General features: G+C 38.5%; 2 protein-coding genes and 1 pseudogene across 2 annotated transcripts; 2 read left to right on the forward strand and 1 right to left on the reverse strand.

Moving 5' to 3' along the window:
- Positions 1-1,754: 1,754 nt before the first annotated feature.
- Positions 1,755-12,775, forward strand: LOC149046207 (peroxidasin-like). Its single transcript, XM_089206029.1, has 8 exons — positions 1,755-1,961; positions 2,228-2,269; positions 3,274-3,522; positions 9,641-9,913; positions 10,548-10,817; positions 11,230-11,346; positions 11,457-11,487; positions 12,559-12,775. Exons 1-8 carry the CDS (start codon positions 1,862-1,864, stop codon positions 12,773-12,775), a joined length of 1,299 nt encoding a protein of 432 aa, XP_089062155.1. The 5' UTR covers positions 1,755-1,861.
- LOC149046208 (uncharacterized) lies at positions 4,362-5,475 on the reverse strand (annotated as a pseudogene).
- Positions 12,776-14,991: 2,216 nt separating the features above from the next.
- On the forward strand, positions 14,992-19,644 carry LOC149046209 (uncharacterized). The gene is made up of 5 exons (XM_089206030.1): positions 14,992-15,048; positions 15,880-15,956; positions 17,193-17,289; positions 17,784-18,327; positions 18,693-19,644. The coding sequence occupies exons 1-5, from the start codon at positions 14,992-14,994 to the stop codon at positions 19,067-19,069; spliced, it is 1,152 nt and encodes a 383-aa protein (XP_089062156.1). The 3' UTR covers positions 19,070-19,644.
- The last annotated feature ends 3,794 nt before the right edge of the window (positions 19,645-23,438 follow it).

The following is a 23,438-nucleotide window of genomic DNA, read 5'->3' on the forward strand; positions in this document are numbered from 1 at the left end:
GTTTCAACCAATCAAATTTACGCTGACATCCATGTCATCATTGTGTTTTAAGTCTACTTTTATGCCTTATTTTGAATTTTGAGCTCAACTCGTGCTTTCGGTACAATTTTATTAGTAAAGACTTCCATAACTGGCCCCTGTGATCTGCTGGTTACAGCTGACGAGGAATATTCAATTTAGCAATGCTAACTTTCTCTACTTCCTGATCGCGACTGAATCTCGTCCAAGACCGCAAACAAAAAAGTTCACGGCGTCTACCATAGGATCATTATAAGGCCTGACAAACGCAGAACAGAAGTAAAACAAAGTTTAACACTACTAATTCAAGGGCTGGTCATACCACGCATAAAATCAGTCAAACCCTTAACGCGAAACCGGCGTGAACGAGGTTAAACAGAAATTTAGAAATGCAACCCATCCTTGATAATTTTCTCTTAAGTTTCTGGAGAATCTTTTTCCAACATCACGTCCTTCTCTGGGAAATGTAAATTTAGGCGTTAATACTCGCTTTCCATTTGTTGAGAAAGTACTGGAACCTAATTCCTTTCCTAAGAAAAAGGGGGGGGGATAGAATTTTACGATGAATTGTTATTTCATAACTTAAGCTATGTTATTTAGATCATTAACTGTTCCTCCTTTCTTATCTTATCTTTTCTGTCTAGCCAAATTGGAAGGTAACTATCAATATCATCCGTTCCTATAAATAAATAACTCTCCTGTGGCTTAACATACATTATTGACTCTCTGCACCGGCTAATTACTGATCAGCAAATTACAATCGTAAATAGCAAATAATTATCTAAGTGTATATCAGTGACAGTTGGTGATAGCTGTTAATGTTATAATGTTACTATCCAAACGATTTTGCCGATGTGGACAGTATTAGTATAAAATCAATACCTAAGTTCTGTAATAAATGATATTTGTATAATTATCATCAGATAACAGTCATATGTGGCTGATTGTTTGTTTGATTTAACAAGTGATCGATTTCAATGTAATATATTGACGTACCAAACAAACTGGTTTGTTCAAATAAACAAATGAATAGATAAATGGATTAACATCTTTTCAAAATTGTTTTTCTCTTTCACGGCGTTCTTTCCGGATCCATAAGCGGGTGAGTGCGACGAGTTCAGTTTGTTTGTTAACCTTATGATGTGTTAGTCAAGTATTCCAAGGCTATGTTGAGCCACTAATTTACTCATCGAATGTGAATCTTTCTTTTCATGTTCACCTAACATCCTCATCCTAACTGATATAACAGATTGTAAGTAGCCATGCTTGAACTATCATTTATCAGTAGGCAGGATAAAGGGTCGATAAAGATGGTTGAACAAACAAATGGATCCCAGTAGAGGGATTCAGACAGGATACTCTTCTCTGTTGATCAGAGGAGGTGTGGACAAAGATGTTGCATAGAAATAAAAACTTTTAATTGTTACAACAATTGAATTTCAACATTTCAAGCTCCTGCTATATACTGGTGGAACTTTTACAGTAAAGTTGAAAATTAAAAATTGAAAACGTTAAAATCCTAGTTTGTTCCTTTTAACAGTTTTGCACGGTCATCCATTTGAAAAACAATGTCCCTCTCCTTGGCTTATAATATGATAAATTCCTTGACAGATGTTGAGAGAACACCAATGATGCTTATAAATAGGGAACTGTAAGTTGGGTGATTTGTAAGCTTCAAGCCATCAATCTTTTTAACTTGGAGATGTTAGTTCGAAGTCCCCTTGGAAATTAGAAGCTGGGTATATCAACGATAATAATTAAGTAATTTGGTATCCTTTATGGCAAGCAGCAGATTAATGCAGCAAAGGAAGTGAAGAGCATAGGTAGAGTGACAATATGACATATGACTCTTTGCGCACAACTCATTGTTTTCAAAGGTTGTATGGCGTGGTCATCTTGGAGCGGCGTCTGCAAAGAATGCAACCAGTACCGGGAAAGAGTTGGTAAGTGACGAGGGAGTTTTGTTGAATTTGTGACTCACAAGTGCAATGGCGGGTTTTCGCCATTGTTTTACAACTTCAAAAATCTATACAGAATTTAAAAACTTTTATTCATATGGAAAACTCTTATGTATAGATTGTAATGATAATTAGACAGGAACCCTCAGCAGATATTTCCAAGGGATGTTTTCTTTAAAAGAAATAAGATGACTTAATCTCCAATCTCGTTTATTACTTTTAAAAGATTATTTGGATAACCTTACTTCTAGAATTAAACTGCTCAAGAACTCAGGAATCACGGCCTTGTGAATGTAAGTGGTTTTAGATATGAGGAGTAAGTAAAGGATTCATTTTTTGGTTGAAAATGCTGCACAGATATCCTTCAACTGTCTTTTATTAACCGTCAAACTCTTTGTTAAGTATACTTTGTTTTTACCAACAGAGTTGGTAATTTAGATTGGCCACCGTAAAAAGTATCAAAGCTGACGTTTGGAGGGTTAGCTCTGACGAAGCACCAACGGTCGAAACGTTAGCTTAAAAAATCTTTACGGTGGCTATTTTACACTCTCAACTTAGTTCGTAAGACCCGAGAGATTTTGGAAACCTACCCCCTTTTTCTTTGTAAAAAAAACAAAACAAAACAAAACAACATGATTCGCACTTAATTGAAAAAACTTATTTTTTCAGCAGGAGTTTCATTATTACCGATTAGACGCTAGATTTACGTTTAGTCGCAAAAAACAAAGGCAATTTTTCTTTCCTAGAAAAAGAAAGATCATTACAGTTTCATGTTGAACAGGCTTAATTTTCGCGAGTGGGTGCGAAGTATTTTTCCTAGGTGAGAATCATAGCTGCAAGCTTTGATTTTTACAGCAGGGGGGAGCTGGGGAGAGAAAGACAGTTGCACTAAGATTCTGAACGACGGTTAAGGGAGAAGAGGGGGAGGGGATGGGGATCAAGTTTTATATAAATCATTATTTTCCTTTTCAAAATTAAAAAGCCCCCCCTGAAATTAATTCTCGGCAAGAGAAGTCTGTCAAATTTATTCAATCCTTCAAGTGAATTGTGTTGTGGAGGGTTTTCCTAAGCTAGAGGTGAATTAGACAAGAGATGGAAAGCTACCTGACACCACGAACAAGCTCACTATTAAGCAAGTGACTTATGAAGACGCTGGTCAATATACATGCATCGCTAAGAACAGTGAATGAAAAAACGAAGCAAGCTTTTACTTTTTCTCTTCTAGTTACTCTTCATTTTTTGTTTTTTTCTCGTATTTTCATCTTTTTCGAATTGTGCTTGTTAATTCCATCCTCAGGTCTTCCTGGAATTAATCCTGAGCTCAAGAATCGGTCAATTACATACAATTCATCTCTTCAGTTAAATTGCTCTCTAAGCGGTTTCCCTACACCTGAAGTACTCTGGACTAAGGGTGAGATCGATCTTGGCAGAAAGAACACTCTCATGATTCGTCAAGCGAGGTTTGAAGACTCTGGCGAGTACACATGTAGCGCTAAAAACCTCATAGGAAGCATCAACTCAACCTTTTGGATTGAAGTGAAAGGAGGTACAGTTCTCATTCATATAAACGAGAAGGAGTTCTGGTTCATAATTGAAACAAATGTTCGATTATTTTTTTCATTACTACAAAAATTAAAAAAAAGACGATTCTCATTTTCCTAATCCGATCTACGGATTTTTAAAACACATAAAAAAAGGACAATTCATTTAGAATCCAAAAATTATTTACAATGAAGCAATGATGACATTTTAAAAAACGAGTTTAAAGTAACTGGTAGAACAAGCATTATAGCACAACTCAGAGAAAACTGATTGGTCAAAAATCTATCGACTATTGTCTCTGTAAACCCATAGAAAACTGAAATATTTTCCTCCCAGAGAAACGAATCCATAGTGGACGATATCCCAGATTTAGTTTATCGAAAGCCTTAGCTTTAATGGAATAGAGGAGGACGCTTTTAATGCCGTGATAAAAACGAGCAAAATGTTATTTTCTTAACATTTACTAAGTTTTCTATTTATAAAACGTAGTTTAACGAACCATTCGCGCCATTTTAAGCTTTAAATTTCGCTTTCAATTCGCTACATCCCAATTGGAATTTGCTCACAATTTTACTGTATCAGCCCATGGAAAACCATTTGAAATGTTTTTCGAGGTTTCTACTTGAGATTCATAACCTCTTGCAGCGCAGAGCTATAACGCCTACTTTGTTTTCTCATTTTAACGTTGGGTCTCGTATTTATGCTGAAATTTTTGTTTTAATCACTGAGCAGCGCCCAAATCATGTCACTCGAGGTTTTCTAAGCCCCAGAATCAAGGTGAGAACAGGCTGGCACGGACTCCCCATCAGGCTTTTGTGGTCGTGTCGCATTATAACCTTCAAATTATATTTTTGCTCCCAAGAGCGTGATTTTCCCCTTTTTGTAAGAGATGATCGGAAGTTTTGTAAAGATTGATTCCAGCAAGGGCTGACTCCAACGTTCCATCGATATTTGTTTTAAATTTTTAACGGCCGAGTGGTACGTTGTGACCTTCTGGCTTTTGTTTATGCGTAAGAGCCGATTGCCTAGAGGCAAAGTTGACCCTTGACAGAGACCTTTCTATGATGTTTTGAAGGTACCCTCTTGCTTTGAGGTGTTGTTTAAATTTTAAAAGGCCCTCCTCTAATATTTCTTTCGGAGAGTTTGTTCTGAGCAATCTCATTGCTTCGCCTTTAATGAAACCATGCTTTACGCCTGGTGGATGGCACGAGGCGAAGTGCGTAAATTGGAAGGTCTCTGTCGGCTTGTTATGGGTTTTGGATTTTAGCAAATCTCTCTCCTCTAAACACTGTGGTATCGAGGAAGGTGATTTGGTTCTCTGATATTTCGGTCGGGAATTTGATACCAGGATGGAAATAGTTACCTCGTTTAATATCCATCTACTTCTTCTCTGTCTTAACCAAAAGGGAGAAAACGTCTTCAATGTAACGTTTCCTATCTCTTGGCCTGGTTTGGCTTTGTTAAATTGATTTCGTTTCAATTTCCTCCATGGAAATATTGGCAAATGACACTGCCCATTTTCGTTTGGGTCGGGGAAGTTCTCTTCATTGAATTGGAACAAATTTTCTTGAAAGATTAAGCCAAGCATTTCCCTGAGGTAGTGCGTTGGGATCAGTGCGTTATGGTTGTTGAACTTTTCGTATTCTTCGTTTTTTTCTTCTTGCGGTATACTTGTGTACAAACTAGAAACGTTCATTGATATTAGAGTAGTATCTTTGCCTACCTTCGTTTTTTCTACGAAATTGATAAAAGCAGTGGTATCCTTCATATAGGATTATTGCAATTGCGCCATAGGCTGGAGCAGTGTCTCCAAAAAAGATGATATTCTCTCGGTGGGGCCGTCACCACCTGGGATTATAGGTCTACCGACCGGTATAGGTATATGTATTTTCGTGAGCTTATAGAATATTGGTATTCTAGGCGGATTGGGAGTTTGTGAAAGCCATTTCTTAGACATGTCATCAATGTGTTTGCCTTGACGCATTTGGTCAATGACCTCTTTTCTGCATGTTTTTCACTGTCGGTGCTGTGAGAGGTTGTAGTTATTCATGATGACTGTTGTACCTTTGTCTGCTTTTTTAAGGTTTAAAACAGAATTGTTTTTCAACTCTTTTAAAGCCACAATCTCATTGCGTAACAAATTATTTTTGGCTTGGTCACACTAATCTCTTCAAGTTGTGTTTTGACATTTTCCTAGTCGCTCTCAAGGGCAATAGAAGGCTGAACTGGTGGTATCCAGTTGGATTTAACATGAAACGGAAGTGGTTCTTTGTTTTGTCCGTGAAAGATGTATTGGAGGCGCATTCGTCTTGTAAATTGTTCAAAATCTTGGAAGAGTTGTTGCCTAATTTTACATTCGTTTGTTACGGGTTTTGGGATGAATTTGAGACCTGATAGCATGCTGACTTGACTGTCAGAAATTTGATAGTTTAAGAGATATTTTAGGAGTGTTTCTGAAAGCCTATATTTTAGGGTGTGTCTACGCTCTTTGCGTCTTGTGCTTTTTGTTGTTTTGTTTGTTGTTTTGTTTGTTGTTTTGTTTGTTGTTTTGTTTGTTGTTTTGTTTGTTGTTTTGTTTGCTTCCGCCGTTATTAAAACCAGCTTTTTTAGAGTCAAAGAACATCTCATGTTACCGTTTCATTACTCGCGTATAATTACATCATATTCTGAAGTTCCTATGTCAACGCGTGCTCGGGGGTGGGAATAAATTAGTTCATCATGGCTGCGCATGTGTTCTTCGTCAATCTAAAAAAAAGTATACTGCTTAACATGGTGTCAGGACCGGCTTTTACAGCGAGCCAGCTTCTCGTAGACACCACTGAATAGCTTCTTCGGCAGCATCTCAAACCTTCATCAACATTTCACAATTGCACCATTCCGAAGCATAAAAGTCTATCCTCGATGTACAAGCCGTGCGACCAAACCGTGACCATCTCCTGATAACGGCTGTGGTCACGGTTTAGGACCAGATGTCATGAATAATATTTACTCGAAGGCTACAAAAACCCCGCTAAATGTAGACTCACCGAGACTGGGGACTACTACATCGTCGCTAAGAGAGCCTTCGAGTTAGCAATTCCTGCAACTGAATGGGAAGACTTACACTTTGGGTTTGGCTTCAAAAAATCAAAGAACATTACGCTGGTGTATGTAATTCGATGCAAGACCGCTACCACTTCTGAGCAAAAATGTCACAGGCAGACGAAACCTCCAATTCAACGTAAGAAACCGCTGTACGTACTGCCGTTGGGCGATGATCGTTTGGTGTGAACGCGGTAGAATTTATGAGGGGTAAGTTTGTCTTCGGTCTCAACGAATCCTTCAGTCGCTTCCGAGAAGATATATTTTACAGAGATGGCCAACGAAAACCGGAGGATCCCCTTTTCACCCCAGTCTTCGTGGTGAATCAAGTTATATCGTTTGAGGCGGCATAAAATACAAACAAGCTTTTGGCTAATTCCACCACAGAAGAACAATTTCACTCCCAATTCCACGACAGCGCACAAATTGGTCCAAAAACCTCCGGGCAGATCAAGACCTGGAACCTTCTCCAACAGATCTTGCTTTTTCTGTGGCACCAAGCAGGAACAGTACCGTGATATATGCCCAGCTTCAGGCCAGTCTTGTAGATGTTGTCAAAAATCTGATCACTTTGCAGGCGTCTATCAACAGGTTGCCAAAGACAACCGAGCCTCCAGACCTGCCTCCCATACACCTACCCCACCGGGTCCCAGAAGGGAACAGGTGAGAATGGTGGAACAAGAGGAGCACTCATACACCCTTCCAGAGGAGGGCATACAGTATGATAACTGCTTCAGCCTCTCAAGCGGGTAACCCCCTGACTTTGGCGCCCCTACAACGGCCCCACCCTCTGGCAAAGGCCATTTTGTCTTGCTTCTTTTGGGGGAACCAGACTCACACTGCAGAGCGCAAATTCCCTTCCAAATAGATTCAGCAGCTTCTTACAACACACTTCTATCCTGCCACCTGTCCTGCATGCCCGGGGCCAAGATTCTACCATCCAAAACTGTGATACCACCTTATGACAGTCCGCCAACCAGACCTATTGGTCAACCTACCCTCCAAGCCAGTAAAGGTAAATTTACGAAGTCATTAAAACTGACCAACTAGCCTTATTCAGTTCAGAGGCAAGCAAAGCACTTGATGCGCCAACTCTACATGCGGACTTCACAAGGAAACGTTCCACAAGTAACCCTCCCCAGCCACCGCCGACTGAACCTGACAGCCATCAGGAATCAGCAGCTGGACCTCCTCCACCACCCCAGATACGTCCATGCGAGTCTGGCCTACACTAGGGACTTGAACTCTGGTATTCATTTCCTAGAACTGGACCTCACTCTTTCAAGGTATGGGCTTCCGCGGCCCACCCGTCGATCTCGACCTGGATCCAGATGTCAAACCCATCCATGCCCCCAATCACTGCGAGCCCATTTCATAGCTGAATGCGATCAAAGCGGGCCTGGATGCGTATGAAACCACTGGCCAGCTGATAAGGGTTTCTCAACAGAAAGCGAGAACCAACCCCCACCAAACTGTGAAAAATACGGAGACCCTTCTCAGACCCTCAATAAAGCCATTCGATGTCCAAAGTACATCATCCTCACCTTGAAAGAAAACATTAACAAGCTGCATGGAAGGAATAGATGTCAAATAGGCAAAACATGCCCTTGTCCTTAAGATCATCTCTGATGATCACAATGTTCACTACAGATGGACTAGGCTACCATTTGGCATATCCTCTGCATCCAAATAATGGCAGCGCTAAATTCATATGGTGCCTCCTATGTTTCAGTATTTCCGAAGGCATCTTAATCCTTGGCTGCATCGCCAATGACATCCAGTCGAGCACGACTGCAACCTTATCGCCGTGCTTGAGGTATTTGAACAGCGTCACGTCAAGCTAAATGTCAACAAGAGGAAATTCCTTATTCACAAAGCCACCTTCATGAGCCATGTTGTCACTACGGATGGCCTCCAGCCCAACCCTGTCACAGTTAAAGCTATAATCGCCATGCCCACTCCAACCGAAAAGCAACAATGCACCGATTCCTAGTGGCTATTAATTACCTGGAAAAATTCTGTTCCCAACTTAGCAGCGTCACCCAACTTCAATGCAACTTCAGCAAAGAGGACATGCCCTTCCTATGGTCAAGAAGGCATCAGCAAGCCTTTGATTCAGAAAAAGTCCTAGCCACCTCTGTAGCATGCCTGGCATACCTTGATGTAACTGCGCCACTGATCCTTCATTTGGACGCCTCAGACCATGGCCAAGGAGCTGCCCTCTTTCAACCCATCCAACCACACAGTAGCAGTGCCCTTGACGGGTCTTCTCTACGACCCATTGCGTACAGCAAAAGGCCTAACCACTACCGAGAAGCGCTATGCGCAAATCGAAAAAGAGTGCCTGGCTATTGTTGAAGCCCTCAACATATTCGAGTGATGGCTTTTGAGAAAATCCAACACAGAATCTATACAGACCACCAACCCCTTCAGTTGATCTTCAAGAAGGACTTCGCCTCAGCGCCCAAATGTCTGCAGAGAATGTTTCTTTTCCTACAGCGTTATAACTTTACTGTTCTGTCCGTATATATATATATATTATACTCTTGTTGCAACGGACAATTTAAGTGTATAAAGCAACAAAGTTGACGCAATGTTTTCATGAAATGCAAACCTTTTGACCATTATTACCTGGTTATTCTTCAAAGGAAATGCGGATTTTGAACTTAGAGAAACTTGTAATCTTGGAACATAGGAGCATGGGGTGTTAACATTACACCTAACAACCAGTAAGAAAAGGACGAATAAATTAATAAATCGGCAACTAAATTCTTACCTCTTGTGCTGTTGCTAAGATAGGAAATCTTTTTAGAAAAGAAAAGAATGTTTTGATGTCACATTGGGTTGACTTACACCTTCCTATATCAAAAGTGGAGAAAACTGATTGCAAAATAAACTCGGATTAAAATTAGTCTTGGCAAGGAGGTAGTTTGCTTTTATTTTGAAGCTAGTTAATTTGGGGTTGGAAAAGGGAGGGGGGAGAGGGGGTTAAAATGAACAATGCGATCCTTTGTTTAGCTTGATGATCTTTTTACTTCAAGTCTCTCCCCAGATCATTGAGCCTCCAATAGGCCAATCTGTTACCGAAGGATACCCTGTAAACCTTAGTTGCGTAGCTTCAGGTGTTCCAACACCAACCTTGGTCTGGACTTTTAATGATGGTAACCTGCCATTCGGTATCAATCAAACCGGTCACGAAGGAAAATCATTCCTAGCATCGCCAAGTGTCACGAAAGGGATGAATGGGACTTACAAGTGCAAAGCAAAAAACAAAGCAAATACAATTAGTTCCTCAGCAACACTACGTGTTTATGGTAAGTTCAGTTATTATGATATTGATCATGATGATGATGACAATGAGGATGATGATGATGACAATGACTTTGATGATAATGATGATGACAATGATGATGATGATGATGACGACAATGATGATGATGATGACGACGATGACTTTGATGATGATGATGATGATGGCGGTAATGATAAAGATGGCCACAAGTTATCCAACTTAATCAAGTTGTTATGGTGCTTTAGAATGTAGACGGACGATCATTTACTTACTTCTACTTACCCGCTACCATAGTGCTGGAAAAGAAAGAAACTTCGTGTTGCATGACTCACTTTTTGTGTCCTTCTGATACGAAGGTGCAGAAAAAAGAACAAGGGAAGATGAAACACTATACCTTAATTTAGAAGTTCAGCGAAGGATCACGGACGGTCGACCAAATTTATACTATGAGGGCTTCAAGTTTGTTCTGAATCTCTATCGAAATCCCTACGATACTCACAAGGAAACACTTTTTTTTCTTTTTTCATCTTCGGTCACATTGACTGGTTTGTTTCGTTTCTATGTTTTTTTTTGTTTTGTTTTTTGGAGTGTTAATAATATAGTTGTAGTTTTAATGAGACACTAGCATTCTAATGAATTACCCCTTTTCAACGCAGGAAAAGCCTCTGCTCGAGTTGTTCCAGAGAAATACATAACACTGACAAAAGGAGACATCCTCACATTGACTTGCAAAGTCAACGAGGAAACAATAAACGTAATGTGGAAAAAAGATGGAGGCTCAATAATAGAGAGAGCAATTATAGATACACGATTACATCAACTTCTTATTACTGGAGTTGCGGAAAAGGACAGTGGTGAATATTCTTGTGAAGCACGTAACAAGCCAGGAACTGTGGCTCGCTCTGTTGTGACAGTAAATGTGAAAGGTAAGTTGTTTAAGCAACCAAGTATAATTTCAGTAATTAATTTTGTAAGGTCATTATTATAAAATACACCTCCGGTTTTTGTTCCTCACAAACTTTTCCAGTGGTTTTTTGGTCTTCTGGGAACTAGAAATTTGAAATGAATTAAATTCAAAAGAAATTTTAAAAAATGTTTCAAAACGAATTTGAAACAGTAGCAGTATGTTATACATATTCTATAATTCTTTCACCAATCTTTCTGTCTGCCTTTTTTTGGTAAATTCACACATCTGGGTCTGTGTTTCCAAAAGTTATTCCCGGCCACCCAACGTGAGCTCTCTATCTGGATACTTGGTGGTATTAATTTTTATTTTTAATGCCGACAACAAAATTACTTTCCTACAAAGCTTCTTCTATTATTATTATTATATTTCAGGAAAATCAGAGGCTCCCTCCAGCAGCTCACTGGAGTGGTACTACATTGGGGGACCTTTGGCTGCTGTCGTTTTTCTACTGGCGCTCATTTCATACATTAAAAAACGCCGTGTGACAGGTAAAATGTTACCATACGAAAATGAAATGTGTCCATATGACAGATTGTGGCTTTTAATACGTCAGTGTTTTGGAGCAGTGTTTTAAGCAGGTCATATTCTTTATTTCCAGCACTGATTTTGAAGGTCCCTCTACAGTCCCGGTAAAGCCCATTACTAATCAAATTACAAAAACGTTACAAATTATATGAAACTAATTACCATGATAACCCACCTTATTCCCTCTCCCGTTGTTTGACAACAGAGTCAAATATAATTTACACGTGGTTTCTGAGTTGCAAGCTTTAACTTAGTTAATGACGTCATTCTTACTCACAACGAAGCCATTTCTTTCATCTCTTTCCACATATCCTTTGATAATAGACCCACCTGAGGTGCCACCTAGGCTGCAGTAAGTGAATCCTCTTTTTTTAATGCTCCCTGTTTCAACCTGTGGCTATTTCCGAAGTTTCTAACTCTTGAATAAGTCTCAGTAGAGTGGTGATAAGCGCCACTGCTGAGCAAATAAGTTTTTTTTTTTCAGTTTGGACCGATTTTATTCACCACCAAAAGCACATAGGCCAAAATAAAAGATTTTTCCTTTCGAAGCAGCGGCAGATTTCGAAGTCATTCTTATCAAATAGCAGTCAAATGTTTCCTAACATTCTTTCTGTTTTGGATTCGTCCGTCCTTCACTTGTTTTGACAGTTTGTTTAGTATCTTTTTTTTTTGTTGCCAGTACGCTAGGTTGTGGGTGGTGTACTTTTAAAGAAGAAGAGAAGCTTTGATCCTTTGTCACTCTTTGTTACAGAAACTACAGTTGAAATACACTCAGAGTCTTCTAGACCGATTTATAATAATATTACTCGATGTATCGATTGTGGACAATACTTCGGACGGTTTTAATTAGTATTTCATTTCTCGTGTAGGAGGCACGATATTTATATGACGTAAAATGCCGAAAAACACAGTCGGCGCTAAGTTTATTCAATAAAATCTCCTCTCTGGGTCGATGCGTTCAGTAAATTAGTATCTAAATTTCACTTATTTCAATTATTTTTTCATTGGCAAGTGATAATTTTCTGAAGCACCTGGAAATGAAACGAAAAGAAAAAAATTAAAGTGAAGATATAGAGGATATCTTTACCACATTACGTTAAACCAGATTCAAAGAAGGAAAAGATAGATAGGTAACACAGATGGTTAAAGTCTCGTTTTCATCTGCAATTATTCAGTGAAGGGGACGATGAAGTTGAGATGGATCAGCTGAACGGAAACACAGATGGATGGGAGATTGCAGTTGACCGCCTGATCCTTCGCGAGCATATTGGCAGAGGGGCATTCGGTTCAGTGTGGCGGGCGCTACTGGGTCGTTCTCGAGGCAGACCTGGAAATCGCACGGTTGCTGCGAAATGCTTCCTACGTAAGTACTTACTTACAAAGCTTGATTAAACTATCCTTTATTAATTTTTTGAGTAATATATCTTAATAAAGGGCATTTCATTTAGAATATGCTTTATTAACGTACTTGATACATAACATGAATAGCTTAAAAACTGTGCGCTGTTAAAATGATTTACCAGCTGGCATGTCAAATTGTTAGCCGATGGTTCCCCGGGGGACCGGTTGTTAAGTCTTTTGTCATACAACGCTACTACCATACAACAGAACACGAATATCATTTGAAGTATTAGAAGCTGTGGAGAAAAATGAAAATTTATTGGTTAAATGGCATTCAAGCGAATAAAAGCGGAAAATACCATAATACTGAAAATGTCACTCCCTCGTGTATTTTGTAAAATTGCTCGCTTAGAAACTTTTGATGGGAAATAATGTCATGTGACCTCAAAGAAACCTGGAGAGGGTGAGTCTGGCGCAAAAAGCTCAGAGCCATTTGCCAGTCTAGTGGTGGTAGTATGATCTTCTTCCGCTGGAAAAGCTGAACGTCATAATGCGATAGAACTTGTATGAAGCGGTCACCTTGTAATAAGCGGTCGGTTTTCAAGGTATCGAAACTTTCCTCATTTGCTTATAGTGCTTTTTATATCAAGCAGTTGTGGTCACCCTTTACTAAGTCCCAACAGCCTATTTTTAATGTTCCTTACCTGTATTGAACGGTCACTAAAGTGGAAGTACTCAAATAAAATTAAGAATAATCTTTCAAGTAAAATTGAATCCAGGTTTATCTCCCGAAATCAATGTTAGTAATATTTTTGAGCGAGGTTGTGTATGTTAAGTGGTCCGTGATGGCATAGAGTGGCGTTTTTAAACTTTTATCAATAGTAGCCCTATTCCGTGGAACCTATATTAAACGGTCAACCATTTCCCGTGCGTGACCGCTAAATACAGGTTCGACTGTAACAAGCTTATAGAGTCAAACGAATTTAGAATAATTCTGGAAATGCTAACGAATTATTGTAGTTTTTAGTAAGATAAAAGCAAGGATTATGTACCATATGAACGGTAGGAAACAAGAAGGCGCAAACAGAGCATATCTTTATAAAGATTGTCTCAAATATCTATTCGACCGACTATTAGGTGTTATAACAGGTGCAATTTCAAGGCTTAATTGCGTCTCTACTTTTGTAAGTTGTCTGTAAACAATTGCGCGGTCCAATGAGCTTGCCTAGTTAACAACAATGCTCGAGATGTGCAGCGTTTTCTTAGCAAATAATTTTTTCAACAAGGATGAATCTACTTTTGAAATTTCATGTTCAATACAACTGAACAAGACGGCTAACTGACATTTTTGTGGCAAGTATGGATTATATGGGGTTTCGAAAACTAACTTTTTTTTATGTAGACCAAATTTATTAGAAGATGCGCTGGTAATATAGCACTTAGTATACAAAAATGTTTACCACATAATTGTGTCTCTCTTGACATGCAAAGTTTGTTTGTTTATCTAATTTTTGTGTGGTTTCCCAGCAATCTCCGGAGAGAAAGGAAGGAAGGCCCTGCTGAGAGAGATCGAGTTATTAAAACTCTTTGGAAGGGAGGGCCATGAAAATGTTGTTAAGTTCATTGGCTGTGTTACAGTTGGAGGTAATCAGCTATTGTTATGAATATAATAAGCTAATTCACAGTAACGATAAAAACATATCCGACGTCAACCAGTATTGCTTAGATGGTGTACTAATTCAAGGGTTATTTCAAATTTTTTGTCTAATCTAAAGAGATTTACTTCGCACTGTATGTAGGCCATTTTACTTGGAAGATTTAAGCTCTAAAATTTACACGCTAATTGTGATAATAGTTTTAACTTACGATGGGAAGTCTCTGTCTATTTATCTGCCATCCCTATTTTCCTAACTTTCTGTTTATCTGTCTGTCTGTCCATCTCTCTGTGTGTCTGTCTGTATTTCTGTATCTCCTATATGTGTCTATCCGTTTTCTATCTGCGTTTTTCCCTCTTTGACTTTCCCTCTCTTTCTTAGATATAACTAAATTTATAAGTAGATAAAGCATGTACAAGTCAAACACATTTTGCAACTTCTGCACTGCTTGCCGTAAAATAATTTTCTTGTGTTTCCCTTTTAGCTCAGCCAATACTTATCATGGAGTACCTGTGGCGAGGTGACTTGCTGGGTTATCTCAGAAAATCCAGGGGGGTTTTCGACCAATATCATCATGGGGTCGGAGGGGTCGACCACTTGACAACATATGACATGGTGCTGTTTGCTAAACAGATCGCACATGGCATGACTTTTCTCGCGTCCAGAGGGGTAAGTGCTCAAACTCTTTCTGGTCAGTATGTGATCCTGCATGTGTTAAAATGGCGTGACTTGCAAATCGTCAAAAGAATATTCTGTACAGCTAAAAAGATCCAGCACATTAGAATCACTATTTCACAGAGAAATGGTTTGACATTAGCATGATGTTAAACTTTCTACCTATATTTTATTTTATGTAGTTTATAAAAGTCCCTTTTGGCAGATCATATCATTTTCTATTTTCGATTTCAGATAATTCATCGCGATCTTGCAGCTCGTAACATCCTTCTTGATGAGCATCGTGTCTGCAAGTTGACTGACTTTGGGCTCTCTTATCAGGATTTCAAATACGGCCCAGGAAATGCCAAGAGGGTAATTTTCAGAATTTCTTCATCATTTGGTCAATTGGTTTTGAGGCTGCTGGTATGGAAGATAAAAAAGTGAAGAATTAAAATATTACTGTCCTCACAAACCTTTCTTTTCAGTTATACAGTTTTACTGCAAAACATATTTCCCTTCAATGGGAAGCCGTTCTAAGCGTATCGAAACTTTCACAGAAAAAAAATTGTACCTATGGAGTGAACACAGGAAATAAGAAAGCGAGAAGAGATATCGTTCTCTGAATAGCAAAGATACAAAATCGAAAGGCAAAGAAACAGGAGATTTAAAGGAAAAGGAGTGTGTGAATTGTTTTCATAGAATTTGTACAAAGGTGTCTACTGCTCTTGACATTATCGTAAGTCCTCACATCACGGTTTTAATCTTATATGCAAATTATTTTAGAAGTTGTATACAAGGCTCTTTAGATGTCAGATGTCTATAGTATTTTGGTTACTCATCCAGGGATGTATCCCAATCAAATGGACTGCACCCGAGATTCTCTTTGGACATGTGGAACAACTGTCAACCAAAAGCGATGTGTACGTACTGTATTGGTTATTATCTACATATATTTCAAGAGTGAACATTTTTATGATTCTACCTTAACTTACCGAGGAAAACTAGAATATTCAGTGCTCTATTGATTAGAGGGTCATTAGGAAACGTCAAGCTGGGAAACAGCTGAGGTTACAGCTGCAGTATGAGACTTTACACGAAATGATTAGGATAAGAACAGACGGATGAAAGGATGAGTGGATAATCAAACAAATAAATATGGCGTTTTCTGTTAATGAGGTTGCTTATGTCTTGATGGCATGTTTTTAAACATCCCAAGTATCTGAGTGATTATAATCTTTCTACGCCAGTTGAGATATATCGTCATCCCTCTATTTCTTTGACAGGTGGTCCTACGGCATCGTCCTGTATGAAATCTTCACTGTCGGTACTTTACTTGTTTGTTACTTTAAATTCAGGAAATATACCTGCCGAGATTGCACGCACAATTACTAATTGATGAGTGATACCGAGCGAACAAAAGAGCATTGTACGATAGAGAAGTTGAAGCAGTACTCAATGTCGCTGATAAATAAAATTATGACGATGCATAACAACTTGACATAAAACTTAAGTTTAAGTAGAACTGAAAGTATTTAGTACATTACTGAAAAACCTTAAATCCATCGCTACACTTAAATTTGTTTTTTTTTACAGTACTCTTTCATCTGATGTAAAACCGAAATCTATTTCAGCAATTAATTGTCGTTTTCACAGAAGAATCATTTCGATCGCCCTGAGAGGAATGAAAGTGATTACAACAAAAAGAGTGTGCTTTTTTGGCGAACAGAAAAAAATATTATTTTTCCACAGGAGGCATTCCTTACGAAGGATGGTCTCAATCCACGACAATGAAAAAAATCGAAGAAGGTTATCGTCTGCCAAAGCCTGAGCATATCGACGAAAATTTGTAAGTGTTGCTTCCTTTGTGTGGAATGTTATATAAGTCAAGAGTAATATCGATTGCTGCTGTGGTCAGGTGTTTTTGATACACTCGGTCTGAATAAGTAGCCTTCGTAAGAAATTAATTTTATCTTGTCAATACAAAAATTAAAATGAAAAGTTGTTGAGTCAGATAAAGAATACGGTGGGTTTTTTCATCCTAGAATTCGTTTGAGCTGTAATGTAATGAGATAAAATTAGCATTTCAGGTATTTTTGTAACTAGTTGTATCCTATCGCAGAATTACTGTGATCATATGTCCCTGTGTTTTTCTATAGATACGCGGTGATGTTAAACTGCTGGAAATACGAAAGCGCCAGCCGGCCACACTTTGTGAAGCTCTACCAAACAATGGATACATATATTAAAACAAAGGTTTGCCATACAGCGTCTAATTCAGGATATACTTCAGCAATTGAAATTGGTATCCTACCAAGTCAATTGCGAATTTCTTTTCGCGTCAATATGATGTCAAAACGCATTAAATACCCAGCCGCTAACAATTCGTGAATTTAGTTTCATCATGAACCAATGTTACTTTTAAACGTACGCAAGTGTGGTTACGTTATGTCAGTCTGGATCATCCTGATTTTCCCTCAGTTGTCTACACACAATTTTAAAGAACGGAACAGATCTTAAAATAACACTTTGGGAAAATTTCGACAGAAAGGGAGACCTTACCTGACTTTTATTCTTATCAATTCATACAAGTACTAATGGTTCTTGTCTTTGCGATTGATATCTGATCTGCTCTTTTTTCTCTTTTTAGTGACTGATTTTTGAAATTTCTTTGTTGAATTTTTGAAATTCATTCATTCAAGATTTTTTAACTCATGCAGTTCCTGATTAACTTCTGATATTTTTCATAGACATATGCAGATATCTTTGACGATGACAAGTATGATCAGGATAAGTACAACTTTGTCGATGACCGTGGAGCTGTTGCAAACCCAGAAGATACAGGACCGGACGAGCTAGGAGCAGCTGCAGCAAATCCCATCGGTGAAGTGGGTGAACACGGTGCTACGGCACATCCCTTTGTGGTTGCAGTGGACGATGGTGCTACAGCTCTCCCTCTTGGAATTAACGTAGGAGACGAAGGAGCACCTGCAACAGATCCCGACCGTGAAGTGGGTGAACACGGTGCTACGGCACATCCCTTTGTGATTGCAATAGACGATGGTGCCACAGCTTTCCCTTTCGCTATTAACCTACCAGAGAAAGGGGCAGCTGCAGCAAATCTCGCCCATGAAGTGGGTAAGTACGGTGCTGCTGCACATCCCTTTGTGGTAGCAATTGACGATGTTGCTACAGCTTTCCCTCTCGGAATCAAAGTAGAAGAAGAAGGTTGCGCAGCATACCCTTTTGAGAGTGATAAGAAAGATATGAATGCCTCAGCGTTCCCTTTGGAGAGTGATACTTTACCATACCTTAGCGAGAACGAGGAAGGAGATGTTCATGACTCCGAGTGCCCTCCTGCGATGGAGGAAGAAGAAATTGATCCTTTACCATCCTCCCTGGTGATGGACGAAAACGGTCTAGCTGCTTCAGCATGTCCCCATGTTACTAACGAAGAAAATTCTGATTCTTTAGCATGCCCCCTTGTGGTTCAGGAAGAAGATTCCAATAACTCAGCATGCTCCTCTATACCTGGGAAAGAACATTTGGAAGCCACAGGATGCCTTTTTGTTACTGAAAAAGAGAATCCTAACTCTTCACCACGCTCCGCAAATGAGGTGAACAAACCCGATGCCTCACCATTCCCATGTGTGATCGAGGAATACAATACAATCTTGTGATCGAAAAAGAAGGCCTCAGTGATTCCGTCTTCCCTCCAGATATTCAAACTGATGACGAAGAAGGTGTAACAAGTGAACCTGAAAATAACGTTGGTTATGAAGGTGCTGTAGCAGTTCAATCTGAAAAGGAGGCAGTAGAAGAAGAAATTAAGACTTGCCAACTAGAGTACACGAAGGATGAACAAGACGATCTTGGAAACTATATGGACGACCAAAGTGATGCTGTAGACCGTTTTGACGGAGAGGCTGGCGTACAAGAGTATGATGGTAATCAACTTACCGCTGCAGATAAAGACGAAACTGGAAGTGATGAAGACGAGGAGTCATCTGAAGTAACTCCTCTTGTGCAGGACTGAGGCTTAATAGCAGAATTGCTGAACCTCCAAGGTTGTAGTCTTATAATACTCTGTGGTAATCTGTAGTTTTAGATTTCGAGAACTTCAGCCTCAATTTTTAATAGCTTTTGATTTTAAGATGTAGTTTCTATCGTACTTTTACTTTATTAATGCTTTGGTAGTGACTATAACCATTTTCATAGTTTATAAATGGAGGTTAAGTGGAATTTTCTTGAAAGAAAACTTGTTTATTTACTTCACTTTTGCATTTCTTAGTTTACCGTTTATTCGCTTGGTGCACTTGTCAATGCTTTGTTGTTGTTATTGACTGTAGGCTGATAGAGACAAGAAAAAAAAAGAAAAAGAAATTGCTGTTAAGATAATTTTTATAACTGATCAAGTCAGAAATTTTGCGTAAATTTGTGAGTGTTGTTCCTAGTATTAGTAATATTTCTTAATATTTTTGTAAGTGCATTGAAGAGAAGAACAATAATGGACATGTTGATCTCTCCCAAGCCACAATGAATATTTACCCTGTTAGGAATAATTAAATTGTTGTAAAGCACTCTCTAAATGCTTCAGTAAACTTATATAAGCTAAACTCGTTTTGTTTACTCCATTCGTTGCAGCAAAATTGCTGGTTCGGATCAGACCACTTTAAGTAAAACAAAGGCATATGCGCATAAAATGTCATTAATAAGAGTAGAGACAAAAGGGAGAAAAAGGGTGGGGCGAGGAAATCTAACTGTACATCTGATGCACACAATAATCTAAAATGACATTTAGGCTCCTTCAAAACACAGTCTAGCCAGTATAACAATGGATTCTCGTTCAATCACTTTTCAATTTTTTTTGCCACGAGCACTTACATATAAAGCTAACATTAACTAACCTATTACTTCAACTTTCATCGTGGGGAGTACTGTGCTGATTTTTTAGAGAAACAGGCAACTGCGGTTATTTTCTTACTGTTTTTCGTTGTGTTTCTTGACATGAGCAAGGCCTTTGCCAAGATTAACGATGGCATCTCGGTGTGGCTTACTTCATCATTAGTCCGTCTGATAGACAACAAGTAGTGCTCATAAATTCTGAGTTCTCTGACCCTCTGGTCTTTGAATCCAGACTGCCACAAGCGGGTATTCCACGACTTGTCTTATTCAGAATATATGTAAATGACTTTTCATATGCCCTTCAATCTTGTTTTACTGAATATTATTGGATGATACTAAACTTCAGATTTCTTTCCCAGTTCAAGGCTGGGCGAAGACAATAATTTTTTCTGAGACATGGAGTGTCCTTTAAATTAAAGTGAATTAAAACCACTGTCGTCGATAAAAGATCAGTAGGGACTCTGATGTCGATCTAAACAATTTTGGTTCCTGTCTTTTATTTCGGCATTTATCTATTTGACTGTTGAGGATACGTTGTAGGAAGTATTAATCGTTTAGATAGGGTTTTGAAATTTTTGCACACGAAATTAAATTTAAGTATGTTTATATTTGAACCTCCCGAAAATCTGACATATTTCGACCCACTCAAAATGAATATAAAGAACCCAAAAGTAATCACTAAAACGTAACTTCGCTCATCCTTCTCCATTCACCTCCACGGGATTTGCGCCCAAAAAAGTTGAGACTGTTGCAGGAATAAATTAATCAAAATCATCTTTTTGCATCATTTTATCTCATAGTATTAAAGTATACACTAAAACAAATAGTCATTTAAGTGCAGTGGCAAGAGGTGGGTGTTTACATCTCTGCTTCGAAGCTTGGTAAATATCCACCTCTAGTTAAATTTACCTCGGTGAAGAGTTAAGAAATAATAAACATTTGCTAAAATTTCCAGTGTAGCGATTAGCATCGCAACTTATCGTGATAATGCAAACATTTCAGAAAAGACAACATTGGAAAATGAATCATTTTTCTATCCATATCTTGTAAAATTAATGTCAATAAAGGAAATATGAATAAATTTGAAAGGTCTTGGCTGGCCACCAAACACCAGCACATGCACAACAATAACTAAAGTGTGTAAATAATCATATATTATTACCCTTGGTGTTATCAAAACAAGCAGGCTGACATATCTGTCGACCAAAAACGGTCTATTTATGCGACTAAGAATAAAGTATTTGAAAGCCTGATGACCCAATTTGCCAGTCTCTAGCTAAATACTATAACAGGTACTGATAAGTAAACACGTAATACCTCTTGAAAACCGTCAGGAGACGGATTGTGCCTTTCTGTGTGAGCGTAACCGGTTTTCATGACTAAGCTTTTGAGTCGTTCATCTCGAGTATATTCTAGAGCTCGTGTGAATGATTTATTCGTGATACATCATTACACATTCCACGCTTTGTTTTTGGAAGCAGATGTGAACTGTTTGTGGTAAAAAAAAATTTTGTGGAACATTGATAAGGGCTGAGACGCGCGCTTGTGTTTTCATCATAAAGTTAAAGTTCAAGAGAACTTAAAGTTCGGCTAAATCTCGTTTTTTATTATTCTTGAATTTACTAATACCAAAATATAAGCCATTTAATTACCAATCAGCCATTTTTGTGGCTTCCTCAATTTGAGAGATGTTTACTTTAGTCTTATTTGATATTCAAGCATGACGCATTTTAAAATAAAGGTTAGACATATTCATCTTGAGGTTTTTCCTCCTGATTGTGGGGAAAAGTCGGCTGAAAGAGGCCAAAAATGCAAAAGAAAGCAGTGGTTCACTGTGATTGTATGTATAGAGAAGTCAGCAATAACTGAGGCGGCGAAAAAGGAAAAGAAAATAACCTTACTTGTTTAAAAGCGCCGCCGGCAATAGGACTAAAGGGGCCGCACAAATGTACGGGGTAGACTCTTTTAAGGTTTTATTCGACAAAGTTGCTTCGCACTTCGCTGAAAACGGTTTATTTAGTCAATATGTGACTTATTAGATTTACGCATGAGAGAACAGGGCATATCGAGCAAAGGCAAGTCCACAATTAACGTTTATTTATTAATTTTGTTTGTGCATGGGCGATCTCTAAATAAATATTAGAAACCCGTCCAAAATAGATAGAAAGAATCAATTCTCAAACAATATCTCATTGCAGTTCATGGCAAAAAAAGAGACTTATTGATGTTATGTCTTCCTCTTTTTCTTACTCTCCTTCCTGTAAAGAGAACATGGAAAAGAAAAAGAAGTTTGTATTCCTCCTCATATTGCAATAGAGTTTTCGACTCTGTAAGTGCAATTGCTTGTCAGCATTCAATGATTCCTTATTGATTAACATAAAAATTCGCAAAAAAATTATTTCTTTAAGGACACGGAAGTTTTTCCACATAAATGCAGGCGACCTCGAATCACGAACAACAACAAAACGCCCTGGCTGTGTCCTTTACTGCCTTTCTCACTTCTGTGATTTTCCAACAGTAAAGAAAGGGATTCAGAGATGAGTTCAGATAAACTAAAGTTGTCGTAAAGAGCCACAGAGCATGAATTGCTGATCCACTAAGTACTGATCAAAATTTTCCATTCCCAGACATGCAAGCCTGCTCCCTGAGTTTCACACAAAAAGTCCTCTGAAAGGATATATGGTAAATGTTTACCAAAATTTGAGTCAGACTGCTGTTGGAAACTCAAAATATCTTTTTTTTTTGCTGGAAATGTATGAAATGTATGCTAGAATATATGATAAGAAAATACCAATCATTTTATCAAAACTCATTTATAAAGATAAAAGTTGACTGAAAGAACTCTGGAAGATCTCAAGGTGTTTTAGGTCTCACATCGTGAGTTTGCATGAAAGCTCCCAGAGTATAACTGGCAATTCGCCACAGACTACACGCTGGAGCTCCTACTGGTGCTGGGTCTTACTGCCTTGGCTGTCAAAGTGAAAACCCAAAGGAGAACAATTGAGCCTACAAGTTGCAAACCAGTCATACCACTCAGTTTGAAAAGACACTTAAAGGGCATGTAAACCCAAAAAACGTTCATTTTCTTTTCATATAGATGTTTAGTAAATATATCAAGTACACCAAAGGTGCCATTCGTTTTTTCTCAAAAGTCCATTTTCACTTTGAAAAAGCTCTTCCAAATTCGAAACATTCGCCATTTTGAATGGCGCCATCTTTCCTGTGACGTCACGGGTGGAACCTCCAAAGTTTCGTTTAATAAATCGCGTGAGACACGGAGTCTTTTCCACAGCCGTTGTTTGCCGGTCTCGTCACGATTTTTTTACTTACAGTTTGCTTCAATATACTCAGTTTTTTCATAATGGTAAAGCGTTGTGTCGTCCAGTTTTGTACTGATTCAAACAAAACTGGGCATACAATGCAAATATTTCCAAATGACGTACATTTGAAGCCACAATTTGTGAAACTTGTTCAAATGAAAATAGCCGATTTCGTCGAGC

Source organism: Pocillopora damicornis, chromosome 5 (assembly GCF_964200805.1).
Source record: "Pocillopora damicornis chromosome 5, jaPocDami1.2, whole genome shotgun sequence".
Taxonomy (NCBI): domain Eukaryota; kingdom Metazoa; phylum Cnidaria; class Anthozoa; order Scleractinia; family Pocilloporidae; genus Pocillopora; species Pocillopora damicornis.

Bases quoted from the DNA above. Each gene is read 5' to 3' on its own strand.
- LOC149046207 (XM_089206029.1), top strand. From the start codon at position 1,862: ATGACTCTTTGCGCACAACTCATTGTTTTCAAAGGTTGTATGGCGTGG. The intron at 1,962-2,227 runs GTAAGTGACGAG...CCTTACTTCTAG, and splicing joins CCAGTACCGGGAAAGAGTTG to AATTAAACTGCTCAAGAACT. The intron at 3,523-9,640 runs GTACAGTTCTCA...TTTTACTTCAAG, and splicing joins TTGGATTGAAGTGAAAGGAG to TCTCTCCCCAGATCATTGAG.
- LOC149046209 (XM_089206030.1), top strand. From the start codon at position 14,992: ATGGTGCTGTTTGCTAAACAGATCGCACATGGCATGACTTTTCTCGCG. The intron at 15,957-17,192 runs GTACGTACTGTA...GTTTTTCTATAG, and splicing joins CTGTCAACCAAAAGCGATGT to ATACGCGGTGATGTTAAACT. The intron at 17,290-17,783 runs GTTTGCCATACA...TATTTTTCATAG, and splicing joins ATACATATATTAAAACAAAG to ACATATGCAGATATCTTTGA.